The sequence below is a fragment of the Eschrichtius robustus genome, chromosome 2 (assembly GCF_028021215.1).
Source record: "Eschrichtius robustus isolate mEscRob2 chromosome 2, mEscRob2.pri, whole genome shotgun sequence".
NCBI lineage: Eukaryota > Metazoa > Chordata > Mammalia > Artiodactyla > Eschrichtiidae > Eschrichtius > Eschrichtius robustus.
Window position 1 is genome coordinate 13,776,134 of NC_090825.1, and position 22,473 is coordinate 13,798,606.

The 22,473-nt window shown below is 39.5% G+C and overlaps 1 protein-coding gene across 1 annotated transcript; it reads right to left on the reverse strand.

Annotated features, from left to right (window-relative positions):
- LOC137758789 (small ribosomal subunit protein eS17-like) lies at positions 1–1,285 on the reverse strand. The gene is made up of 2 exons (XM_068534788.1): positions 1,278–1,285; positions 1–418 (listed from the first exon to the last, which is right to left on the reverse strand). Exons 1-2 carry the CDS (start codon positions 1,283–1,285, stop codon positions 1–3), a joined length of 426 nt encoding a protein of 141 aa, XP_068390889.1.
- Positions 1,286–22,473: the final 21,188 nt, after the last annotated feature.

Consider the following 22,473-nt stretch of genomic DNA (forward strand, 5'->3'; position numbering starts at 1 on the left):
TCAAACGGCTCCACGTGGTGTTTTGAAATTCATCCCTCTTGTAGGCTGAGTGACCTGCGGGTTGGACAGACTGCCAAAGTCCAAGAGCTTCAGCATTTCCTTAGTGTCAGGATCTACTTCAGTGATTTCCTGATCCCGGGCTGAGACCTCAGGCTCGTAATTATCTCTCCTCTCCCTCGCCTCCTCCTGCAGCTTGATGGAGATATGTCTCACTGGACCACTCTGAATCCGCTTCATCAGATGTGTGACATAGCCTGCGATCTTGCTGTGGAGCTTCTTGCTGGGAATGATGGCGATCTCCTCGCACATGCGCTTGTTGGTGTGGAAGTCGTTGCCCGGGTGCGTGTAGTACTTCTCAATGATGACCCGGGCCGCCTTCTTCACGGTTTTGGTGCGGACGTGGCCCGTGTTGGCGGTCCTTGGTAAAAGAGGTCCATGTCTTTATTAGATGACAGACTTTAGGTCTCTGGAGTATTTTTCAGAGAAGAATGTTTGCTTTTCAAGAACAGCTACACAAAATAATCTTGAGCCAAAGTATTCTTTCTTTAGATTTCTACCAGAAGGGGAATAGAATTACAAAGTTTTATTTTCAAAACTCTCATGTTCAAGTCAATAAATATTTAAAGTCTATAAAGCACTGTACTAATGAGAAGACAGGGATTAGAAGAGTTGGTAAGATCGAACTGAAAAATGAAGACAAACAAAACGCCATATTTCTGCCTTCCAGTTGCTGATATCTTGTTGAAGAGACGAGGACATGTCCTAATAATCTGGTACAAACTGAGTTGTACCAAGTTATGCAAAGGAAGCTCAGACTCATTGGGGGTGGTAGGGATGTGATTATCGGGGAAAGCCTTTTGAGTGTTGACCATTGAGTTGAAGCTCCGAGGTCTTCAGCAAAGTGGAAGAGCATTACAGACCCAAGAAGGAACTTGCACCAAGTCCCAGCAGCTTGAGGGCTCAGATTCCATTCTAGGAAAAAGGCTACAATGAGGGATGTATAGAGGATGTGATGGGATGAAGTGGGAGATAAAACTGTAAAAAGATGGAATGCCTTACTTCTCCTTTTGTAATTTTTTTGTCATTATTGGAAGTACATGAACATATATTCCCTTTCCAGAATGTGTCGTACTACCATAACACTATCCAGAATCCAGAAAATGATGCCAAACAGTTCATGCGTTTCCCCTTGACAACACTTCATCCTGTGATGAGTCCATCTCAGGGGGTCCCAAGTCAGTCTCCCCTCTTTAGCTTCTGGTACCTTTTCTCTTCACCTCTTCATCATGGCTTTCTAGATCAGAGGCCAGCAAACATTTTCTGAAAAAGGCCAGAGGGTAAATATTTTAAGTTTCACAGGTCAAACATTCTTTTTTACAGCTACTCAACGCTGCTGTTAAAGAATGAAAGCACCCATAGACAATAGGTAAATGAATGGTGTGGCTGTGTTCTGATAAAACTTTATTTAAAAAGCAAATGGCAGACCAGATTTGGACCACTGGTTATAGTTTATGGACCCCTGTTCTAGGACTATCAACTCCTTTGTCTTCTCCAAAGGATCTTAGTTGTTCCTACTCTCTGCCTTCAGTCAAGACTGCTAGTTATTTGACATCATCAGATTTCCAGTCTTGATGAATCTGGGGTAGGACCTGATTTTGGAGGCAAGGATAAAAAGGATGGTCTTTTCTTGTCTGAACTTCAAGATGAAGGATCTAGAAGACAAAACTTTTAGCACAACTCTAGGGTGTTACTGTGCTTGAAGTGTCTCTCTTTTTTCTAGTTTTGCCAAAGACATCTTTCTGCTAATTTAGCTCATTTGGGCCAGGGCTTGAGAATGGAACTAGGTGTGTAATATATTCTAAGAAAGAGGTCAGCCAGAAGTGGAAAGATGGGAGATGAAGAAAAATACCATTTTGCTATATTTGTAATACCCAAACCTAGTTTTTAAGTGCCCACTATTTGTCAATCCACTAATTTTCCTTTAATTTAACTATTGTAACATGGGATCCAAAAAAATGAAGCATTTCAACTTAATCTATACACAGTGGAAAAATCCATTGGAGATTGTTGATCAGGAGAATAAGTGTTCAGAATTTTTTATAGAAAATATAATTCTGATAACAGTGTACAGTATAGAAGAACCAGTGGGCTTTAGTTAAAAAGTCTCAGTGGTTGTCAAGGGTTGGAGGGAGTGAGGGATGAATAGGCAAAACTAGGATTTTTAAGGCACTGAAACTGTTCTGTATGGTATTATAATGGTGGATACATTTGATACATTAGTTCAAACCCATAGAATGTGCAATACGAAGAGTGAACCCTAATGTAAACTATGAATTTTGGGTGATTATGGTGTATCAATGTATGTTCATCAATTGTAACAAAAGTACCACTCTGATGCAGAATTTGATAAAGAGGGGAGACTATACTTGTGTGAGAGCAGAGGGTATATGAGAAATCTCTGTACCACCACTCAATTTTGCAGTGAACCTGAAACTGCTCTAAAAATTAAATTCTACTTAAAAGAAGTCTCCGACAAGGAATAATCCCAGAATTAACTTGTGAGATGGCATACATAGGTGCCATTTATGGCCCTCAAAGACACCCTTAGTAAGCGCACAAAGGCAAAATTTCCAAAGGGCAGAGTAGGGTTGGAAGAGATGCAAGGCGTTTGCCTTAAGACTGTAGTCTAGACAGAGTGCTGCTCTGTCAGTCAAGCAGTATGCAGGTTGTACTTTCCAAAATGACTGCAACAAAAGCTCCCATCCCACATTTCTTCTTCCTATGTGATGCTGTAGCTCCTCCCATAGACGTGTAGGGGCTTTGTTTCTCCCCTTGAATCTGACGAGAGTAGAACTGATGCTGTGGAACTTCCAAGGTTAGGACATGAAAGTCTATATGGATTTCACCTGGAGCTCCTGGGACACTGTTCTGGAACTTAGCCACCATGCTATGAGGAAGTGGCAAGACCACACAGAGGTCAGGTCTAACTTTCTGGCTAAAGCTCCTTTTGAGGTCCTAGCCAGTAGCCAGCATCAACCTCCTGACATGTGAGTAGGTGAGTCACAAGGTGACTCTAGCCCCAAACACCATCTGCTGCAATAGCATGAGAGACCCCACCCCCAAGCAAACACTGCCTAACTGAACCTAGTCAGCACCCAGAACAATGAGAGAAAATAATAAAGCGATTTTTGTCGCTTTGATGTGATTCTTTACACAGCAATAGATAATCAAATAAGTACAAGGGGTACAAAAAGAGAGGCCCAGCTGGGTAGTTGCTGCTGTTTAAGAAATCAGTAGAAAATAATAGTTAATAATATCATGTCTAGTTCTTATGTTCATTTTTTAATATTCTGATAAAGTGGCCCAAGATTCCTTTTAAGGACCACTATATTCCCCATCTTTCCTAAGAGTGCTAACAGGATTGACAAGATCTGGCTTCTCCAGTGCAAATGGTCTGCAGGAGCCAGAAGCCTGGGAACATACACATCATGCTTAAACGACTAACCATGTATTTAATTTAAAAATAAAAAAACATTGCTCATCACTCAATAGGTACTAGGCTGATACACTCAAGTCACAAGATATCAAACCCTAGAGATACAGTGCATTTTTTAATTTTGCAAAAATTTCCTTTTTATCCTTAACGCATTAATTCATCTTTTACTTTTTTTGTTTTGTTTTGCTGATGCAGTCACATATCTCCTGGGATCACTACAAATCTTGATAAGGCCCTGTGGCATGTACTTCAACCTAATTATAGCAGCAACTCCAATGGCCTCTCATTCACTTGGATGTGAAGAGATGCATGACTTAACAGGGTCACATTCTTGGGCTAATTCCACTCTTCAGTCAGCCAAGAGGCAGCTGCTTGAGCGTTTTCAAGGATGTAGAATGTGGCCACTCCTGCTTCCATGCCAACACCCGCCCCCTTCATTCTCTACAAACAAAATTCTCTCCCACTTAAGGGCAAAGGATAATATCACCTCCCTGGCTTCTGTTGCCCATTCCTTCCTCTAATTTGTCTAACCACATTCCTCACTTCTTCTCTCCATGACCTGAGATAATGTGTCTTTTCTACTTCAAGTCAAAATCTTCATCTTTTTTCTGAAGCCTACCACTTCCCATCCTCTCAGAGACTTTCTCCATAAATAATTCTCTCTTTTCTGTATCTTCAACCTCTTCCTCTCTCCTGACACTTGACCCTCTGCCTATAATTTTTTTAAAATTTTCCCATTCTAAAGATTAACTCTTCCTTGTCCTTGTATCTCTTTAGATACCTCCCTATCTTCCTTTTCAACCAAACTTTTTGAAAATGTTGTCAATATTTGATTTCCCTTGCTCAATTCCTATTCATTCTTTGTTCTAGCATCATCTCAATATTGCCTACATCATTTGAATGGTTGGGGTCACCAATGATCTTCGGAAATTATTCCAAGACTTATTGACTTGCTCTTTGTAAATCTTTAGAGATTCTCAACCATTTCATCCTTTGGAAATAACCTATCTTCCCTGTTTTCCACATCACTATCTCCTAATTTGACTTGACTTCCCTCTTCCTTCCCTCCCTCCTTCCTTCCTTATTTTTTCTTTTCTCTCTCTCTCTCTCTCTCAACAATATATAGGGTCTTGTATTAGTCAGCTCAGGCTGCCATAGCAAAATATTATAGATTGGGTCACTTATAACAGAAATTTATTTTCTCAAAGTTCTGGAGACTAGCAGTCCCAGATCAGGGTGCCAGCCAATTCAGTTCCTGGTGAAGTTTCTTTTCCTATCTTGCATATGGTCACCTTCTCACTATATTCTCACATGGAGTTTCCTCTGTGCATGCACAGAGAGTAAACAAGAGATCTCTCTCTCCTCCTCTTATAAGACCAACAGTCTATGGAATTCGGGCCCCACCCTTAACTCTTTTAACCTTAATTTCCTCCTAAAGATCTTATCTCCAAATACCGTCATGTTGAAAGTTAGAGCTTCAACAAATGAATTTGGAGAGGGGACATACTTTAGCCCATAGCAGGTATAGTTTGTCACATAAAAAGTAGGCAGAGGCACACAGTTCCACGTTTGCTTGCAGGTTGGGCACCTCTCTCTTTCCCCTCTGATGCCCTTAGTGAGTTGTTGGCATTTACTTTCACACCTGTTACTTCAGAATCCCAAGATGGTTGCTACATCCTCAGAGGTTTTCCTTGAGAGGCTGAAACCAGGCAAACCTATGAGCCAAGTTCCTTTTTTTAGGAGCAAGAAAAATAATAGCGGCCCTCAGACTCCCTTTATTTCTTCCTAACCAGAACTGCCTCACATGCTCATGGATTGTCATATCAATGGCAAGGGGGAGTTCCACAATTGATTTAGTCTAATCAACATCCACTTTCCCTGGGATAATGGAGGGGTGGTTCTCCAGCACACAGGGTTCTGTCAGTCATGCAGGCAGGAGGACGTGGACATGGCTGACGTCTATCTTTCTGACTGCCCTCTCTCAGTCTTCTTCATAAAGGCCTCTTACTTCAACTGGCCCCTTAAATTTTAGTCTCCAGGATTCTTTACTTGGACTAATATTCTCTCGATACTCTTTTCCCAGGTAACCTCATTTATGCCCACTGTTTGCATTATGCCTTAAACATTATAAACCCCCAAATCACTTTCTCTAGTCTAGATATCTTCTATTGGCTAAGCTTATATATATATCTAAAGGTCTTCCTGGCATTTCTACCAGGATTTTTCGCAGACATCTCGAAGTCAACATGTTGAAAAATGAAACTCGTTTCCATTTCCAATGCCACACATTCTCCATCTCGTTAGTACTCTCTCTGTTGTTTGGTGGAAACTTCTCATAACGATTTACCCAAGCAAACAAACCACTATTATCTTAGGTGCCTTCCACTCCCTTACCTACCACATCCATTTAGTTACCAATATCTCACAAATTTCTACACTTTTTTTCATCCCTACTACCACGCCTTCCTCCTTCAGCTTCATTTCCTACTATTTCCTTTCTGTCATATTACAGTATTTATCAATCTAGGACCTGCTTCTAATAATGCGCACCTTTGTTTGCATACCTTTCATGACTGCCAAACTTTAAGGTACAAGAGAGCAGAGACCTTCTCTTTTACATTCTTTTTTTTTTCTTAACATCTTTATTGGCATGTAATTGCTTTACAATGATATGTTAGTTTCTGCTTTATAACAAAGTGAATCAGCTATACATATACATATATCCCCATATCTCTTCCCTCTTGCCTCTTTTACATTCTTGTACCCATTGCAACCTGGTACATGGTAAGCCGTCATGAAACTAAAAGTTCAAGTCAACCACCAAAACTCATATATATAGAAATGACAATGTAATGTCCTTGCACTGGGCTTTCTTGGTCTTCTCAGCATAAGATACTTGAGGGAAGAATCTTTGTTATTCCCTTCCTTTGTAACTTTCTAAAATACTGAGTGCAGTGTTTTTTTACTACTGATGACAAACACATTCAAAAATATCAATAGATTAACTCCAAAAAACAAAGCAATATGCTCTATAGTTGTGGATGGACATGGCATTGATATATTTTTCCATGTTGTATGTAGTGCTTTCCTGTCTGCATTACACTTGGACTCCCTGGAGTTGGTCACCATCAGAGTGTGTAATTCCATAAAATGGAATCTTGGCTCAGATCAGGTCTGTAGTGTCTTCTGGATCTCATGTCTTGTGATTCCATGATTATAAGATTACTGAGAAAAGCAAGATCATTTTGACGTAAATAAGCCCATGAACTGGGGAAGGAAGAGTGTTGTCCCTGATGATGTTCTGCAGTAACCGTTTGGCTCAAAAAAAAAAGAAAATAGTTTATTTTTAACACTATGGGATAAATCTTAATCTTCGAAGTTCTCAAAGGTATGATTTTCTTTTTGCAAAACACTATTTAAGAACATCAATATACCCCTTTGAATTTGGGTCAAAATTTGATGACAGAGCATTAGTGATTATGTCAGAACTACTGGAACAAATCATAGGTATTGAGATAGTCTTTCTTCAATGAAATTTTATCAGTGTAATAGCTATTTCCAGAATACACCCCCATAATTAAAACTAAGATAGGATATGGGATTAAAATACCAAAAACAATTGATCATATTGAAACGGAGCAGGACCCTATGGTCCTTGCCCCCCATGCCCTCAGCCTGCCTTTTGTCTGTGAAAAAGTTTAGCCAAAGAACAAGTTTAATCAGAAAATGATTAAATGAGAAAATGCAGAAACAAAGGAAAACAAGAAGACTAAATAATAATAGTTTAGTCATTAAGCAGAGTCAAGGACCTTTAGTTCCTCCTCAAGGGCTATAGATAATATTCTGAGCCCTATCCTGTGAGCTGTCTTATAGATGCTGAGACCCTCACCAGGTGGAAGAAGTTAACTACAGGACCAGGCTGTAGCCATGACATAAGCTGCCACAGTTCCGAGAACTGGCCTCAAAGAAATGGGAACAAACTGACCCTGGAACTAAAGACTAACTGTACTTAAAACAATCAAGATGTTGCTGATCAGACCACCGCTGACCAATCTCAAGATGACTGTCAGAGCTGACTGCTGTTTCTGCATGTAGCCCCTTTCCTCTGTCCATAAAAGCTCTTGCCCCATGACTGTCAGTGTGGGGCAGAGTCAGCCTTTGGACAGGCATCTGCCCTCCTCATCCCCCTCCATCCACTGCTGGCATCTGAAATAAAGCAAACTTTCCTTTCCACCAACCCGGCCACTTTACTGGCTTTTGAGCGGCGAGCAGCCAGACCCCACTTTAGGTTACAATATCACATTTAAACTTATTTTGACTAAGTTGAGTGAAATTTGCTTTCCTTCTAAGAACACGTGATTTTCAATTAAATTACTAGAAATAAAAAATAAATTAGTTATCCTCTCTAAGTTCTTATTTTCATTCCATTATTGACCTCCTCCTTGCTTTGAAAGTTTTGCACTTGAGGGCTTCCCTGGTGGCGCAGTGGTTAAGAATCCACCTGCCAATGCAGAGGACACGGGTTCGAGCCCTGGTCCGGGAAGATCCCACATGCCTCAGAGCAACTAAGCCCGTGCACCGCAACTACTGAGCCTGTGCTCTAGAGCCCGCGAGCTGCAATTACTGAGCCAGCGTGCCACAATTGCTGAAGCCCACGCACCTAGAGCCTGTGCTCTGCAACAAGAGAAGCCACCGTAATGAGAAGTCTGCGCACCACAACAAAGAGTAGCCCCCGCTCGCTGCAACTAGAGAAAGCCCGCATGCAGCAACGAAGACCCAATGCAGCCAAAAATAAATAAATTAAATAAATAAATTTTTTAAAAAAAGGAAGTTTTGCACTTGAAATTACCCTCTTTACTCATAAATTTATCTCATCTTTCTGAAAGTATGAGGAGCAATACACTTTATTTATACAGTGTTTTACCATCTGCAATGTCCTTTTTGATCCATTTAACCACATCTAAACCACATGTTAATCTCATGAAGCAGACAAACCAGATATAATTTCACAGATGAGAAACCTGTCACCTTTACCCAAGATTACATGATTAGAAAGTGATAAAACCAAGAGAAGACTCAATATCGTTTGATATTTAGTCTACTGCTCTTTGCAACTTGGCAACCATTCCAAACTCAAAAAATATATCTCCCTCTGCCTTTTATAAAACAGCATTAAGATCACACTGAGATGCACAGAGTATAAAATTGCTTGTATACTTTTGATCTTTTCTTTCTTCTTGCCATTTCAGTTTTGAAACAGCAAACCTTGGGAAGGTATCTCAGGTTTATACAGTGAAAACTTTACTTCTCAGGACTTGGGAAAGTCTAGTCAATATTGCTGAAATAGAAAAAAAAAAACTGTTCTTCATGGAATATTCATAAGACAAATGTATTTTTAAAACTTGCAAAGCTGGCTGAGCTATAACCTCACAAGTGATATTTCAAAACATATTAGAGGTCTTCTGCTTGTGGCCATAACAAAGTAACTTTACCAGACTAATCCTCTCACCAGAGACAACTATAAAACTGAACAAAATATAGGAAATGATTATTTTTAGATGTTAGACAATAGGCAACACAGATCTGTGATCCCCAAGGGGAGCAGGGGAGCCTTAAGATAAGCATCACATTTATACAAGTTCTACCTGGAGGCAAATGGTAGGGTGGGGGCAGGGCGGGGAGCCCCAGCAGGGTGCAGGTGTCTCACTGGGCAGAGAAGGCAGATGTCATAGCTCTGGGCTACAAGGGTGGCTGGAAATTGTGGGGCAGGAATGAAGAGAAGGGAGTCATACAGAAATGAAGCTCCAGAATTCTGCACGTGGTTCCCCTTACTCTTTGGTGCAATACAGAAGTGTGTATGCATAGGGCAGAATCCATAAGGCAGGGCAAAAACAGCTATCAAATAAAGAAAAATTACTAGGGAAATTTGAGTTGGAAAACTATTAGAACTCACCTAGTCTGGGAGACACTTAGTACTGACCAGAGTGGAGACAACTCATTAAATATCCCTGACATTCAATGGAGATGCAGGGAAGGTCATGCTAATCTAGTTCCACAGTAAAAACTACTCTGAAGTGTCCCTAACAAAGCATAAAAATTATCCTTGAATGAGTTCCGCTTAAGTAAATGAATTACCTATCTGCTGGAACAAAATTCAATATTCTGTTAAGGAAGAATGTAAAAGCCAGCTCTTTAGCAACATAGCTAAACATAGTATCCAGTATATAACAAAACATTACTAGACATTGTGAAGAAACAGCAAAATGTGATGCAGAACCAAAAGAAAAGTCAGTCAATAGAAATGTAAATTGTTTATTTTTAGCAAAATGAGGTAGATCTCAAAAAACTTTGAATGTTTTGAAGTATGTTAGCTTTTTTGGAGAAGATTTTTTCCAAAATAGATAAAGGCACAAAGAGAAAAAATTTTAAAGGAGTCAGAAAGAAAAAAAATAAAAAGAGCAACCACTAACCTCATTCGAAATAATATAAGCCAGACTACATTAGACTGACATCTTTAAAGTACTGAAAGGAAAAACTAAACCTAAAATCTTGTAAATATCCTCCAAACATGAAGGAAAAATAAAGACATCTTTAGGCAAACAAATACAGAAAGAATCTGTCATCAGTAGGCAAGCACTACAAGATATATTAAGAGAAGTTCTTCAGACTAAACGAAAAATGTTTCCAGATGGAAATTCAGTCTACACAAAGAATGGAGAGTTCCAAAAAAAGTAAATATGTAAATAAATATAAATTACTTTCTCTTGTGGCTTAATTCCGGAGAAAAATGGAAGTATGCTTTTACAAGTATACTTGTATACAGTATATATATATATGACAGTATATATATATGTGTATATATATATATATATATATATATATATATATATATATATATAGTGGTCAGTAAAGAATGAATATTGTAAACTGAAGAGCAACTAATTTAAAGAAGAAAGAAAAGAGAAGAGGCATAGCTGAAAAACCAGTAGAGGACATAAAATGGTATCTTTAAAAATATTTAATCCAAAAGCAGGCAAGAAAGGAAGAAAAAAAGAAAAAAGATCTAATGGGACAAAAACATAGTGAATACAAGATGGCATATTTAAACACAATCAATTATTTGGTAATTGCATCAAATTGCACTAGACTTTAATTAAAAGGAAAGGATTATCAGACTGAATTTTTTAAAAAGCAATATGCTGTTTATAAGAGAGAAAAGGATGGAAGAAGGTATACCTCAAATATTCATCAGATGAATGTTGGGCTGGCTATATTACTATCAGACAAATTAGGCTTCAGGACAAAAGAATATTTTTAGAGGTAAAGAGGGACATCCTATAATAAAAATGTGGTCAACAAGAAGACATTAAAATCATAAATGTGTATACACCTAATCACAGAAATTCAAAATACAAGAAGAAAATAACTAATGGAACAGAATGGAGAAATAGGATATTCCACAACTAAAGTTTTAGATATCAATACTCTTTCCTCAATGATAGAATAAGTATACAAAATGCTCTGTGTGGATACAGAAGACTTGAACAGCACTATCAATAACTTAACTAACACAATACACATTTTTTCCCAAGTGATCATGGAGAATTCATCGAGATAGACCATACGCCATGTCACAAAACAAATTACAAATTACAAAAAATTTAAAGAACTGAAATCATGAAGAGTACATTCTCTGACAACAAAGAAATTAAATTAAAAATGATTGAATAATAGATATCAGAAAATTCCCAAATATTTGGAAATTAAGAAATCTATGTCTCAACCCCTTGCTCAAAGAAGAAATTAGAACATATTCTTAAGTGAATGACAATAAAAATATCACTATCAAAATCTGTGGGATGTAGTGTTTGAGGGAAATTACATACCTCTACTTGCCTATATGAAAAAGAGGAAAGGATTAAAATCAACAGTTACTGATTTCACCTTAGAAATCTAGGGAATGAAGTCTAAACCCAAAATAAGCAGAAGGAAGGAAACAGTACTGGTAAGAGTGGATATCAGTGAAGTAGAAAACTGATGAATAAAGAAAATCATGAAATCAAAATTTGGTTCCTTGAAATGTTAACAAAATTGATAACACCCTACCTTAACTGATTAAGATAAAGACAGAGAAGGCACAAATTATCAATACCAAGAAAGAAAGAAAGAACATCAGTAATGATCCATAGACATTAAAGGAATAATAAAGTTTATGAATCGCTTTATATCAATAAATTCAACAATTTAGATTAAAGGGCAAATTCCTTGAAAGACACAAATTACTAAAACTGGTGTAAGAGGAAACAGAACATCTAAGTAGCCCTACAATAATTAAAGACATGTATTTTTATTCAAAAACCTTCCCAAAGTAAACTCCAGATAATTTCATTCATGAATTCTACCAAACAATTAAGGAAAAAATAATATCAATTTTACAAAATGTATTAGAGTTCAAAGCATGGTTTTGTCTTTATTCTTTGATTTTAAGAGTAGCTCACTAGTTTTAGAGATTGGCCCAATCTCTAAATGATACGACAATCATGAAAATCTTAAAAACTGTGTTGAGGAAATAGATAAAACTAAATGAGAACAAGAATCTAATTCAAAACACTGATATCTGTCATTCTTTCCTAAGCTAGGCAGGAAGCTGAGGGCACTAAGTGAGAGTTCAGATAGGTTTTACCATGCTCTGTCACAGGTATCCTATGCTGAGTTGAAACTATATGATCCTAGTATCCTGCCTCATTTTTCTTGTCTCTTTCATATGAGTCATTTAAATGTGCTGTATCTTCTTTCTCTTCTCCCATTCCCAGCAAAGAAGCTGCTACCTCAGCCTGGATGTGGAGAGAGGCCAGGGAAGCTTCTATGAAGACGTGATTTCTATGCTGAGCCCAGAAGTATGCACATGTGTGTATGCAGAAGAAGCAGCCGAAGAAGCCAGGAAAGCAGCATGGCCAAAGGCACAGAAACGAGAAAGCTTGCATTTAAAGAACTGTAAGAGACTCCTCCATATTGGACCAAAGAGCAATTCAGTGGTGGGGGAACGGGGCAGAGGGGTCAGGGTAGATCACAGATCACATCTGAATGTGGCATCCTCCTGAGGATTTTATTTTCAAAAACCGGAAGTTACTGAAGGATTGCAAACATGATCAAATTTGCAATGGGCAAAGAATACTCTGATCATGCATTTGAGGGAGGGTGGACCTGTTCATCAGATATCGCAGTAGTTTAGTGCAAGACGATGAGGTCCCGATCAAAATTAGAGACAGTGGAGAACAGAGAAAGGGATACATATGGATACAGGGGCAGAGTCCATAGGACACAGTGACTGATCCAACATCAGGGGTAAGGAAGAGGAAGGAGTCTAGCTGATTCCAAGGCTTCCTGCTCAGATGGCTGTGTGGATAGTACGTCCTTCACTAAGATGAGGTCCCACTAGGGGACTAGAAAGTTACTGTGCTTGCACTTGTGAATTGATGAGGTGTGAGGTGAAATGTGAGGTCTGATAGACATTTGTATATATACTGCACTCAAGAGAGAGGACTAGAGACCGATATTTGGGTTTCATCAGCACATAAAATGAATGTGCAACCTAGGTGTACATAAAATGAGAAAAAAAGATATATGTGGCTGATGTAGCCATGTGAATAGAAGAGATCTCCAAGATACAGAAAGAGGACATTACATAAGTAGTGTCAGAGAGGATTTTCATGTTATATTTAGAAATATATCATTTCTATGTAAGCAAGAAACTTTCCTTGTTCCAGATCTAAGTTGTACATTCCTAACTCTGAGAGCGATTTCAAGGATGACATCTTTTAGTTCTAAAGGAAGCTACTGGAACAACAATAGAAAAGCTAACAGTCAGTGATTATCTCTTGATTATAAAATATTAGGGAAAAAACATTCAATGTATATGTACTAATGATGGTGGCACCACACGTTCAGCAAAAGTCAATTCTCCTCTAGCCTATAAATTTTACGATAAACTCCAGCTCCTCTACAAAGGTCATGACCACCACCTCCTCCTTCTGGTCTTCTATTGTCACAGTAATACCCCACAAAGTTCTGTAAAGCTGTAATGCAATCTTTTTTTTTTTTAACATCTTTATTGGAGTATAACTGCTTTACAATGGTGTGTTAGTTTCTGCTTTATGACAAAGTGAATCAGCTATACATATACATATATCCCCATATCTCTTCCCTCTTGCATCTCCCTCCCTCCCACTCTCCCTATCCCACCCCTCTAGGTGATCACGAAGCACCGAGCTGATCTCCCTGTGCTATGTGGCTGCTTCCCACTAGCTATCTATTTTACACTTGGTAGTGTATATATGTCCATGCCACTCTCTCACTTTGTCCTAGCTTACCCTTCCCCCTCCCCATGTCCTCAAGTCCATTCTTTAGTAGGTCTGTGTCTTTATTCCCGTCTTGCCCCTAGGTTCTTCATGACCATTTTTTGTTTTTAGATTCCATATATATGTGTTAGCATATGGTATTTGTGTTTCTCTTTCTGACTTACTTCACTCTGTATGACAGACTCTAGGTCCATCCACCTCACTACAAATAATTCAATTTCATTTCTTTTTATGGCTGAGTAATATTCCATGGTATATATGTGCCACATCTTCTTTATTCATTCATATGTCGATGGACACTTAGGTTGCTTGCATGTCCTGGCTATTGTAAATAGTGCTGCAATGAACATTGTGGTACATGACTCTTTTTGAATTATGGTTTTCTCAGGGTATATGCCTAGTAGTGGGATTGCTGGGTCATATGGTAGTTCTATTTTTAGTTTTTAAGGAACCTCCATACTGTTCTCCATAGTGGCTGTATCAATTACATTCCCACCAACAGTGCAAGAGGGTTCCCTTTCCTCCTCACCCTCTCCGGCATTTATTGTTTGTAGATTTTCTGATGATGTCCATTCTGACAGGTGTGAGATGATGTCTCATTGTAGTTTTGATTTGCATTTCTCTAACGATTAATGATGTTGAGCATTCTTTCATGTGTTTGTAGGCAATCTGTATATCTTCTTTGGAGAAATGTCTATTTATGTCCTCTGCCCATTTTTGGATTGGGTTGTTTGTTTTTTTGACATTGAGCTGCATGAGCTGCTTGTAAATTCTGGAGATTAATCCTTTGTCCGTTGCTTCATTTGCAACTACTTTCTCCCACTCTGAGGGTTGTCTCTTCATCTTGTTTATGGTTTCCTTTGTTGTGCAAAAGCTTTTAAGTTTCATTAGGTCCCATTTGTTTATTTGTGTTTTTATTTCCATTTCTCTAGGAGCTGGGTCAGAAAGAATCTTGCTGTGATTTATGTCATAGAGTGTTCTGCCTATGTTTTCCTCTAAGAGTTTGATAGTGTCTGGCCTTACATTTAAGTCTTTAATCCACTTCGAGTTTATTTTTGTGTATGGTGTCAGGGAGTGTTCTAATTTCATTCTTTTACATGTAGGTGTCCAGTTTTCCCAGCACCACTTATTGAAGAGGCTGTCTTTTCTCCACTGTATATTCTTGCCTCCTCTATCAAAGATAAGGTGACCATATGTGTGTGGGTTTATCTCTGGGCTTTCTATCCTGTTCCATTGATCTATATTTCTGGTTTTGCACCAGTACCAGACTGTCTTCATTACTGTAGCTTTGTAGTAGAGTCTGAAATTAGGGAGCCTGATTCCTCCAGCTCCGTTTTTCTTTCTCAAGGTTGCTTTGGCTATTCAGGGTCTTTTGTGTTTCCATACAAATTGTGAAATTTTTTGTTCTAGTTCTGTGAAAAATGTCAGCGGTAGTTTGATAGGGATTGCATTGAATCTGTAGATTGCTTTGGGTAGTATAGTCATTTTCACAATGTTGATTCTTCCAATCCAAGAACATAGTATATCTCTCCATCTGTTGGTATCATCTTTAATTTCTTTCATCAGTATCTTATAGTTTTCTACATAAAGGTCTTTTGTCTCCCTAGGTAGGTTTATTCCTAGGTATTTTATTCTTTTTTGTTGCAATGGTAAATGGGAGGGTTTTCTTAATTTCACTTTCAGATTTTTCATCATTAGTGTATAGGAATGCAAGAGATTTCTGTACATTAATTTTGTATCCTGCTACTTTACCAAATTCATTTTTTTTTTTTTTTTATTTATGGCTGTGTTGGGTCTTCGTTTCTGTGCGAGGGCTTTCTCTAGTTGCGGCAAGCGGGGGCCACTCTTCATTGGGGTGCGCGGGCCTCTCACTATCGCGGCCTCCTTTATTGCGGAGCACAGGCTCCAGACGCGCAGGCTCAGCAGTTGTGGTGCACGGGCTTAGTTGCTCCGCGACATGTGGGATCTTCCCAGACCAGGGCTCAAACCCGTGTCTCCTGCACTGGCAGGCAGACCCTCAACCACTGCGCCACCAGGGAAGCCCTACCAAATTCATTGATTAGCTCTAGTAGTTTTCTGGTAGCATCGTTAGGATTCTGTATGTATAGTATCATGTCATCTGCAAGCAGTGACAGCTTTACTTCTTCTTTTCCGATTTGGGTTCCTTTTATTTCCTTTTCTTGTCCGATTGCTGTGGCTAAAACTTCCAAAACTATGTTGAATGGTAGTGGTGAGAATGGGCAACCTTGTCTTGTTCCTGATCTTAGTGGAAATGGTTTCAGTTTTTCACCATTGAGGACGATGTTGGCTGTGGGTTTGTCATATATGGCCTTTATTATGTTGAGGTAAGTTCCTTCTATGCCTACTTTCTGGAGGGTTTTTATCATAAATGAGTGTTGAATTTTGTCGAAAGCTTTTTCTGCATCCATTGAGATGATCATATGGTTTTTATTCTTCAATTTGTTAATATAGTGTATCGCATTGATTGATTTGCATGTATTGAAGAATCCTTGCATTCCTGGGATAAACCCCACTTGATCATGCTGTATGATTGATTCTTTTAATGTGCTGTAGGATTCTGTTTGCTAGTATTTTGTTGAAGAATTTTGCATGTATATTTATCAGTGATATTGGCCTGTAGTATTCTTTCTTTGTGACATCTTTGTCTGGTTTTGATATCAGGGTGATGGTGGCCTCGTAGAATGAGTTTGGGAGTGTTCCTCCCTCTGCTATATTTTGGAAGAGTTTGAGAAGGATAGGTGTTAGCTCGTCTCTAAATGTTTGATAGAATTCGCCTGTGAAGCCATCGGGTCCTGGGCTTTTGTTTGCTGGAAGATTTTTAATCACAGTTTCAATTTCAGTGCTTCTGATTGGTCTCTTCATATTTTCTATTTCTTCCTGGTTCAGTCTCGGAACGTTGTGCTATTCTAAGAATTTTTCCATTTCTTCCAGGTTGTCCATTTTATTGGCATATAGTTGCTTGTAGTAATCTCTCATGATCCTTTGTATTTCTGCAGTGTCAGTTGTTACTTCTCCTTTTTCATTTGTAATTCTATTGATGTGAGTCTTCTCCCTTTTTTTCTTGATGAGTCTGGCTAATGGTTTATCAATTTTGTTTATCTTCTCAAAGAACCAGCTTTTAGTTTTATTGATCTTTGCTATTGTCTCTTTCATTTCTTTTTCATTTATTTCTGATCTTATCTTTATGGTTCCTTTCCTTCTGCTAACTTTGGGGTTTTTTTGTGCTTCTTTCTCTAATTGCTTTAGGTGTAAGGTTAGCTTGTTTATTTGAGATGTTTCTTGTTTCTTAAGGTAGGATTGTATTGCTATAAACTTCCCTCTTAGAACTGCTTTTGCTGCATCCAATAGGTTTTGGGTCATCGTGTTTTCATTGTCATTTGTTTCTAGCTATTTTTAAATTTCCTCTTGACTTCTTCAGTGATCTCTTGGTTATTAAGTAGTGTATTGTTTAGCCTCCATGTGTTTGTATTTTTTACAGTTTTTTTTTTTTTTTTAATGTTTTTTATTTCCCTTAAAAATCAGCTGTTTGGTGTTTTTCATAAATTCTTCAGCCAGCGTTGCGTTTTTCCATCCACATTTCACATTAAGGATTCTTTATGAAAATGGTGGGAACTGTGTCCATTAACATTTTTAAGTGCTCAATAAATCCTCCAACCAGCCTAATAAATTAACCTCAATAAATTCACAGCAGAAGGAACTTTGCTTGCTGATCAGCACATGATAGTGTGTCCGCTCTGCCGTCTGTTGCAGGAAGGGATGGTGTGTGGGAAGCTGTGAACCTCCTTTTCTCCTTTCTCGCGACAATGACAATCTTTTCTTTCCCAGAATCCCTTCTGCTGGAGCCTCCAGGGCCAAGTCTTTTTGTCTGGCGTCCACCCGAGGCTGGCATGCCAACACCCAGCTCTCCCACCTTCAGAAGCTTCTTACTGAGTACATGCCTTCTGCCGAGCTACGGAGGGGCTACTACTTCTCAGTTGGGCAGAGTAAGGGCAGCACCAGCCGTTGTGGGTGTTTCTCCCCCCGACACACACACACACACACACACACACACATACACACACACACCCAGTTTTTTTTTTTTTTTTACTGTAATTGATATCTAGTCTCATAACATTGTGGTCAGAAAAGATGCTTGATATGATTTCAATTTTCTTAAATTTACCAAGGTTTGATTTGTGACCCAAGATATGGTCCATCCTGGAGAATGTTCCATGAGCACTTGAGAAGAAAGTATATTCTGTTGTTTTTGGATGGAATGTCCTATCAGTATCAATTAAGTCCATCTTGTTTAATGTATCATTTAAAGCTTGTGTTTCCTTATTTATTTTCATTTTGGATCAGCTGTCCATTGGGGAAAGTGGGGTGTTAAAGTCCCCTACTATGATTTTGTTACTGTCGATTTCCCCTTTTATGGCTGTTAGTATTTGCCTTATGTATTGAAGTGTTCCTATGTTGGGTGCATAAATATTTACAATTGTTATATCTTCTTCTTGGATTGATTCCTTGATCATTACATAGTGTCCTTCTTTGTCTGTTATAATAGTCTTTGTTTTAAAGTCTATTTTGTCTGATAGAGAATTGCTACTCCAGCTTTCTTTTGATTTCCATTTGCATGGAATATCTTTTTCCATCCCCTCACTTTCAGTCTGTATGTGTCCCTAGGTCTGAAGTGGGTCTCTGGTAGACAGCATATATATGTGTCTTGTTTTTGTATACATTCAGCCAGTCTATGTCTTTTGGTGGTAACATTTAATGCTTTCGCATTTAAGGTAATTATCGATATGTATGTTCCTATTACCATTTTCTTAATTGTTTTGGGTTTGTTTTTGTAGGTCTTTTCCTTCTCTTGTGTTTCCTGCCTAGAGAAGTTCCTTTAGCATTTGTTGTAAAGCTGGTTTGGTGGTGCTGAACTCTCTCAGCTTTTGCTTGTCTGTAAAGCTTTTAATTTCTCTGTCAAATCTGAATGAGATCCTTGCTGGGTAGAGTAATCCTTGTTGTAGATTTTCCCCTTTCATCACTTTAAATATGTCCTGCCACTCCCTTCTGGCTTGCAGAGTTTCTGCTGAAAGATCAACTGTTAACCTTATGGGGATTCCATTGTATGTTATTTGTTGTCTTTCCCTTGCTGCTTTTAATATTTTTTCTTTGTATTTAATTTTTGATAGCTTGATTAATACATGTCTTGCCATGTTTCTCCTTGCATTTATCCTGTACGTGACTCTCTGTGCTTCCTGGACTTCATTAACTATTTCCTTTCCCATATTAGGGAAGTTTTCAACTATAATCTCTTCAAATATTTTCTCAGTCTCTTTCTTTTTTTCTTCTTCTGGAACCCCGATAATTCGAAAGTTGTTGCGTTTAATGTTGTCCCAGTGGTCTCTGAGACTGTCCTCAATTCTTTTCATTCTTTTTTCTTTATTCTGCTCTGCAGTAGTTATTTCCACTACTTTATCTTCCAGGTCACTTCTCCGTTCTTCTGCCTTAGGTATTCTGCTATTGATTCCTTCTAGAGAATTTTTAATTTCATTTATTGTGTGTTCATCATTGTTTGTTTGCTCTTTAGTTGTTCTAGGTCCTTGTTAAACGTGTCTTGTATTTTCTCCATTCTATTTCCAAGATTTTGGATCATCTTTACTATCATTATTCTGAATTCTTTCTCAGGTAGACTGCGTATTTCCTCTTCATTTGTTAGGTCTGGTGGGTTTTTACCTTGTTCCTGCATCTGCTGTGTGTTTCTCTGTCTTCTCATTTTGCTTAACATACCGTGTTTGGGGTCTCCTTTTTGCAGGCTGCAGGTTCATAGTTCCCGTTGTTTTTGGTGTCTGACCCTAGTGGCTAAGGTTGGTTCAGTGGGTTGTGTAGGCTTACTGGTGGAGGGGACTAGTGCCTGTGTTCTGGTGGATGAGGCTGGATCTTGTCTTTCTGGTGGGCAGGTCTGCATCTGGTGGTGTGTTTTGGGGTGTCTGTGACCTTATTATGATTTTAGGTAGCCTCTCTGCTAATGGGTGGGGTTGTGTTCCTGTCTTGCTAGTTGTTTGGCATAAGGTGTCCAGCACTGTAGCTTGCTGGTCATTGAGTGGAGCTGGGTCTTGGCGTTGAGATGGAGATCTCTCGGAGATTTTCGCCATTTGATATTATGTGGAGCTGGGAGGCCTCTGGTGGACCAATTTCCTGAACTTGGCTCTCCCACCTCAGAGGCACAGCCCTGACGCCTGGCTGGAGCACCAAGACCCTGTCATCCACACGGCTCAGAATAAAAGGGAGAAATAAATAAATAAATAAATAAATAAATAAATAAATAAATAAATAAATAAAATTTAAAAATGAAATAAAATAAAGTTATTAAAAGAAAAAAGAAAAAATAATTATTTTAAAAAATTGTTTAATGTAATAAAAAAAAGGGAAAGAAAGAAAGAAGAGTGCAACCAAACCAAAAAACAAATCCACCAATGATAATGAGTGCTAAAAACTATATTAAAAAAAAAAAAAAAACAGACAGGCAGAACCGTAGGACAAATGGTAAAAGCAAAGCTATACAGACAAAATCACACAAAGAAGCATACACCTGCACACTCACAAAAAGAGGAAAAGGGAGAAATATATATATATCATTGCTCCCAAAGTCCACCTCCTGAATTTGGGATGATTCGTTGTCTATTCAGGTATTCAACAGATGCAGGTACATCACGTTGATTGTGGAGCTTTAATCCGCTGCTTCTGAGGCTGCTGGGAGAGATTTCCCTTTCTCTTCTTTGTTCGCACAGCTCCCGGGGTTCAGCTTTGGATTTGGACCCGCCTCTGCATGTAGGTCATCTGAGGGCGTCTGTTCTTCGCTCAGACAGGACGGGGTTAAAGGAGCGGCTGATTCGGGGGCTCTGGCTCACTCAGGCCGGGGGGAGGGAGCGGTACGGAGGAGGTGGGGCAAGCCTGCGGCGTCAGAGGCGTCGTGACGTTGCAGCAGCCTGAGGCGCGCCGTGCGTTCTCCCGGGGAAGTTGTCCCCGGATCACGGGAGCCTGGCCGTGGCGGGCTGCACAGGCTCCCGGGAGGGGAGGTGTGGAGAGTGACCTGTGCTCGCACACAGGCTTCTTGGTGGCGGCAGCAGCAGCCCCAGCGTCTCACGCCCGTCTCTGGGGTCCGCGCTGTTAGCCGCGGCTCGCGCCCGTCTCTGGAGCTCGTTTAGGCGGCGCTCTGAATCCCCTCTCCTCGCGCACCAGGAAACAAAGAGGTAAGAAAAAGTCTCTTGCCTCTTCGGCAGCTGCAGACTTTTTCCCGGACTCCCTCCCGGCCGCCAACCCCAGTCCTCTCCCTGCGATCCGACCGAAGCTGAGCCTCAGCTCCCAGCCCCGCCCGCCCCGGCCGGGGAGCAGACAAGCCTCTCGGGCTGGTGAGTGCTGCTCGGCGCCGATCCTCTGTGCGGGAATCTCTCTGCTTTGCCCTCCGCACCCCTGTGGCTGCGCTCTCCTCCGCGGCTCCGAAGCTTCCCCCCTCTGCCACCCGCAGTCTCTGCCCGTGAAGGGGCTTCCTAGTGCGTGGAAACCTTTCCTCCTTCACAGCTCCCTCCCACTGGTGCAGGTCCCGTCCCTATTCTTTTGTCTCTGTTGTTTCTTTTTTCTTTTGCTCTACCCAGGTGCGTGGGGGAGTTTCTTGCCTTTTGGGAGGTCTGAGGTCTTCTGCCAGCGTTCAGTGGGTGTTCTGTAGGAGTTGTTCCACATGGAGATGTATCTCTGATGTATTTGTGGGGAGAATGGTGACCTCCACGTCTTACTCTTCTGCCATCTTGAAGCTCCCCCCCCCCCCATAATGTAATCTTATAGCCACTCTTCAACAAGACACCGTCAATAACTTGATAGTAAAGTCGGAATGACATTTACTGTGAAGGTATTGACATTTAGCCTTGTGTTCATTTGGGTGTACAGTTTTCTAGTATTTGCAAAGGTAATTTATTTTTATATTCTTTTTCTCAAAGAGGTCCCCCAAATTACATGAGCTGCAGCACACCTGTACCACCCCCGGGTATGGACTATAATTCAAATGTTATAGACAATAGATTAGTAAGATGAATCTAGTGTTTTTTCATTCATTAAATTAAATGAATATATTTGAGAACTGCTTTTCACACTCAACTCTTCTGACTTTAGGGTCCAGGACCTTCTAACTACAACTGGAGTTCTCCACCCTGTCTGTACACTTGAATTGCCCAATGGACATCCGGGGTTGAGAATCACTGCCTTACACTCCTTTTGTTAATACTTCTTATAGTTAAATACAGATTAACAATTTGAAAAAACTACATTCTCAAGGAAATTTCCCAAAAGGCAAAATAGTGGAACAAAGAAATGAAGTCTTTGCATTTATTTTTCAAGTAATCGGTTCGCTGATGATTCAACTGTGCCGAGTGTTAATGAACATTTAATCATACAAAGATAAGTTGTTTCTTCTTATCTGGAGAAATTCTAATATGGCAAACAGACTATATTTGTTCTGCAATCAGTCATTGGTATTTTTTCTGACTTGGAATACATAATTAAATATCTAGTAACTCTCTGTGTTCTAATCTACATACGTTTGAATCAAATTATTTTTATTCAGGTTTTATT